The sequence below is a fragment of the Grammomys surdaster genome, unplaced genomic scaffold, assembly GCF_004785775.1.
Source record: "Grammomys surdaster isolate TR1022 unplaced genomic scaffold, NIH_TR_1.0 205, whole genome shotgun sequence".
Classification (NCBI taxonomy): domain Eukaryota; kingdom Metazoa; phylum Chordata; class Mammalia; order Rodentia; family Muridae; genus Grammomys; species Grammomys surdaster.
Genome location: NW_021604650.1, coordinates 348,580 through 351,660, shown reverse-complemented (window position 1 = coordinate 351,660; position 3,081 = coordinate 348,580). Strand labels below are relative to the sequence as shown.

The 3,081-nt window shown below is 40.2% G+C and overlaps 1 protein-coding gene across 1 annotated transcript in view; it reads right to left on the bottom strand.

Moving 5' to 3' along the window:
• Positions 1-1,312, bottom strand: part of LOC114624305 (solute carrier family 22 member 19) — a 47,865-nt gene extending 46,553 nt beyond the window's left edge. Inside the window, exon 1 of the mRNA XM_028771219.1 lies at positions 784-1,312. Within this exon, the coding sequence (XP_028627052.1) occupies positions 784-1,185 (402 nt within the window). The 5' untranslated portion in view covers positions 1,186-1,312. The remainder of the gene's footprint in view (positions 1-783) is intronic.
• Between the last annotated feature and the right edge of the window lie 1,769 nt (positions 1,313-3,081).

Genomic DNA, 3,081 nt, shown 5'->3' with positions numbered 1-3,081 from the left:
AAACCAAACCAAACCAAACCAAACCAAACCAAACCAAACCAAACCAAACCAAACCTAGATAAACCCCCCAAAATCAAAAAAGAAGTTCTCAAATATGGCCATATCATGCAACAATTTGAGACCATTGAAGAATCTTGTGTGTTGGAGAACAATCTGTCATGACTACTTTAGGCATGGAGACTAGGCACTGACTTTATTTTTCTATGTTTTGTGACAATGTTGGTGATGAAACCTAGAGCTTCAACACTTGGGGAAGTGTTCTAATCACTAGCCATATTCCAGTCATCAAAGAGGGTCAAACATACTGCTTTTGTGTGTGTGTGTGTGTGTGTGTGTGTGTGTAGTGGTAAGATTTGAATCCTCAGTCTAACACCTGATACATGGTTACTATAGCACTGAACCACATTCCTATCCAGCCACTGTAGCTTAGTATGGTCTTTCATATATTTAAAACTTGAAATTAAAGCTTAATGATGCTGACTTGTCACAATGTTTATGAGACTGTACATGAATTATTTGCTTAAATTGACTTGGCACAAAAGTTGCTTCCTAAATAATGGTCATCCCTATAATGAAAAGGACAAGGAGAATCAATTCATATCTTAATTTATCTTAATTACATTTTCAAAAATTACTAGATGCATTAAATATGTGTCTCATAGTAAATTAAGAAATAACTTCACTGGCTAAAACCAATAACGGCTCTTCTCACAGTATGTGCTCTGTTTAGGCTATTGGTAAAGTCCCATCATAAAGTCTTGATGGGGAAAGGAATTGACTGACCTGGGTCACTGTGGTGGAGAGGAAGGTGCTTTGGTCATACACCCAGCCATCCATACAGGGCTCTGTGTCTGGCTCTGTTACAGTGGAGAAGGTGCCATTTAAATGGAGGAGATGCCACTGTGGTTGGATATAGCGACGGCATTTCTCTGGCCTCAGGTTGGAGTCCATTGGGATGGAGATCTTCAGGAGGTCATCTTGGCTCAGGATTCTACTGTTATTATCAGACACAGTGTTATTGTCAAGGATGGGGATCCAGCAGCGATGACTAGGAATGGCTGCAGTAAAGTTCTCCAAAAAAGTGTGAGGAAGCACCAGGACAGTGCAGAACAATACAAAAATCAAGTGAAGAATCTGGAACCTCCCCAGGCTGCCAAGTTGAATTATAAGGTCCTGAAAGGCCATCTAGGCCAATCTCTATCTCTAATGAGAGGCAAGATGATTATATCTAGATTTCTAAAAGTTATTTTTTCTTTTTTTTACTAAGACACACTGAATAGGGTTGATCCAGAGCTGTTCTTAATGGGTCCCTTTTCTAAGTAGGTGTTAGGTAGGGAGCTGACTGCTTTAGAGTTACTGAGAGGAATAGTCTAATGATTGAATAAGATTCTGTAGTTGAATCTGTTAAAGATCTACTTTGTGAGAAAGTTTGTCAGTGCACAGCCCCATGATCATAAGTGGACATTGATCTGCAAATTCCCTGAAAATAGTCAAGAGTTAACTTACTATGTTTCATGCAGTCTTTAACAGAATATGTAGTTTTCTAGAATCCAAAGTGAAGTGGTTTTCATTTTTCTACTTCATGGAAGTTAAGTATTTTGTTTAGTACTGAATTTGTGTAAAAGGATTAATGAAACTCTTTAGAAGTTAAAATTTGAAAGTGAAGTATGGTGATTTGAATGATACTTGGTCCCCAGAAGGTTACTACTTGGAAAAGATTAGGAGTTCTGGCCTTGATGGGAGAGATGTGTCATGACTGGTGGGTTTAAGGCTTCAGAAGCTGGCTACCATTCCTGTGCACTCTTTCTGTTTCCTCTTCATGGACGAGATATGAGTTCTTGGATGCTGCTCCAGTGTTATGCCTTCCTGACTACTGCCATGCTCCCCACTACGATGGTGATAGACTCTTATTCCTCTGGCACTATAAGCCCCCAATTAACCATGCTTTCTATAACTTGTGGTAATAGTGTTTTATCACAACAGTAGAAAAGTAACTAATACATGGAAGTCTTCATCTTTGTTTCAGGTAAAATCATGTCATTTATTCCTATTACCCAAACTTACAGAAAGATGGACACAGAAGAGGGTGGAAGTGTAACTTTAATTTTTCAAATTCTATTTTTAATTATGGTTCTTAAACACTTTAACCTCCCTTGTAACCCACCACGCACCAGAGGTAGTGGAAAAGAAAGGATACAGGGTAGGGGGATGGACCTGTTTAGAAAGGTTCTTTGGAGCAACTCCCATCTGCATTGTCTGGAAATCAGCAGTTCAGTTCACAGATTAGCAGGCAGTGGCAGCTCAATCCATTTGCAGACACTTCATGAATATACCAGCAGTCCAGTTTAGCAAAGTTGGGTTAGCAACAGTGGTGACACATCCTAGCAGAGACAGTCAGGCCTCAGCCTTGGTTCAAGTCAGTAGGAGGGACCAAGAGGAACACCAGGAGAAGTGCTTGACTGTGCCTCTCTCAGGGAAGTGAAGATCAGTGAAGATGTGAGACCTACAAGCATTATCGCTAGCTGTACCAGCAAGTCAAGCTCTGTCTCTGTCACTCTATATCACATGTCCTCCATGTGTCTTGCATCAGTACATGTTTAGCCTCAGCATGTGCATCCAATCAGCCTGAGTCTGCAGAAGTAGCAACAAACTGCAGCACACCACCAGAAGTTTTTGGTGTTTCTCTCTGTGGAGCGCTGAAAAATGCAGCTCAACTATGCAATGTAAGGTGGACCAATGCATCCATGTTATTAGCAAAGAATCTTTCATCATGTGTTCTTTCACATGCTTGGTTTACCAGAGCATCCTCTCTCCTGTGTCTGCTTCAGTGAAAAGTTCCTTTACAAGTCGGCTTTAGCCTTTCACACCTGTGTCCACTTTAATGAAAAGTTCCTTCTTGTGTTTGCCGCAGCAGAACACCATCCAACAGACTTTTCAAACAACCCTTAAGTTTCTACTTCATGGAAGTTATCCAGGGCTAAGCTAACATGGAAATAAATTGATTCAGGTAATAATTATGCTTTGGTATGGTTTCTATTGCTGTGATAAAACCTATAAATATCCAGTAAGAATACCATGAAG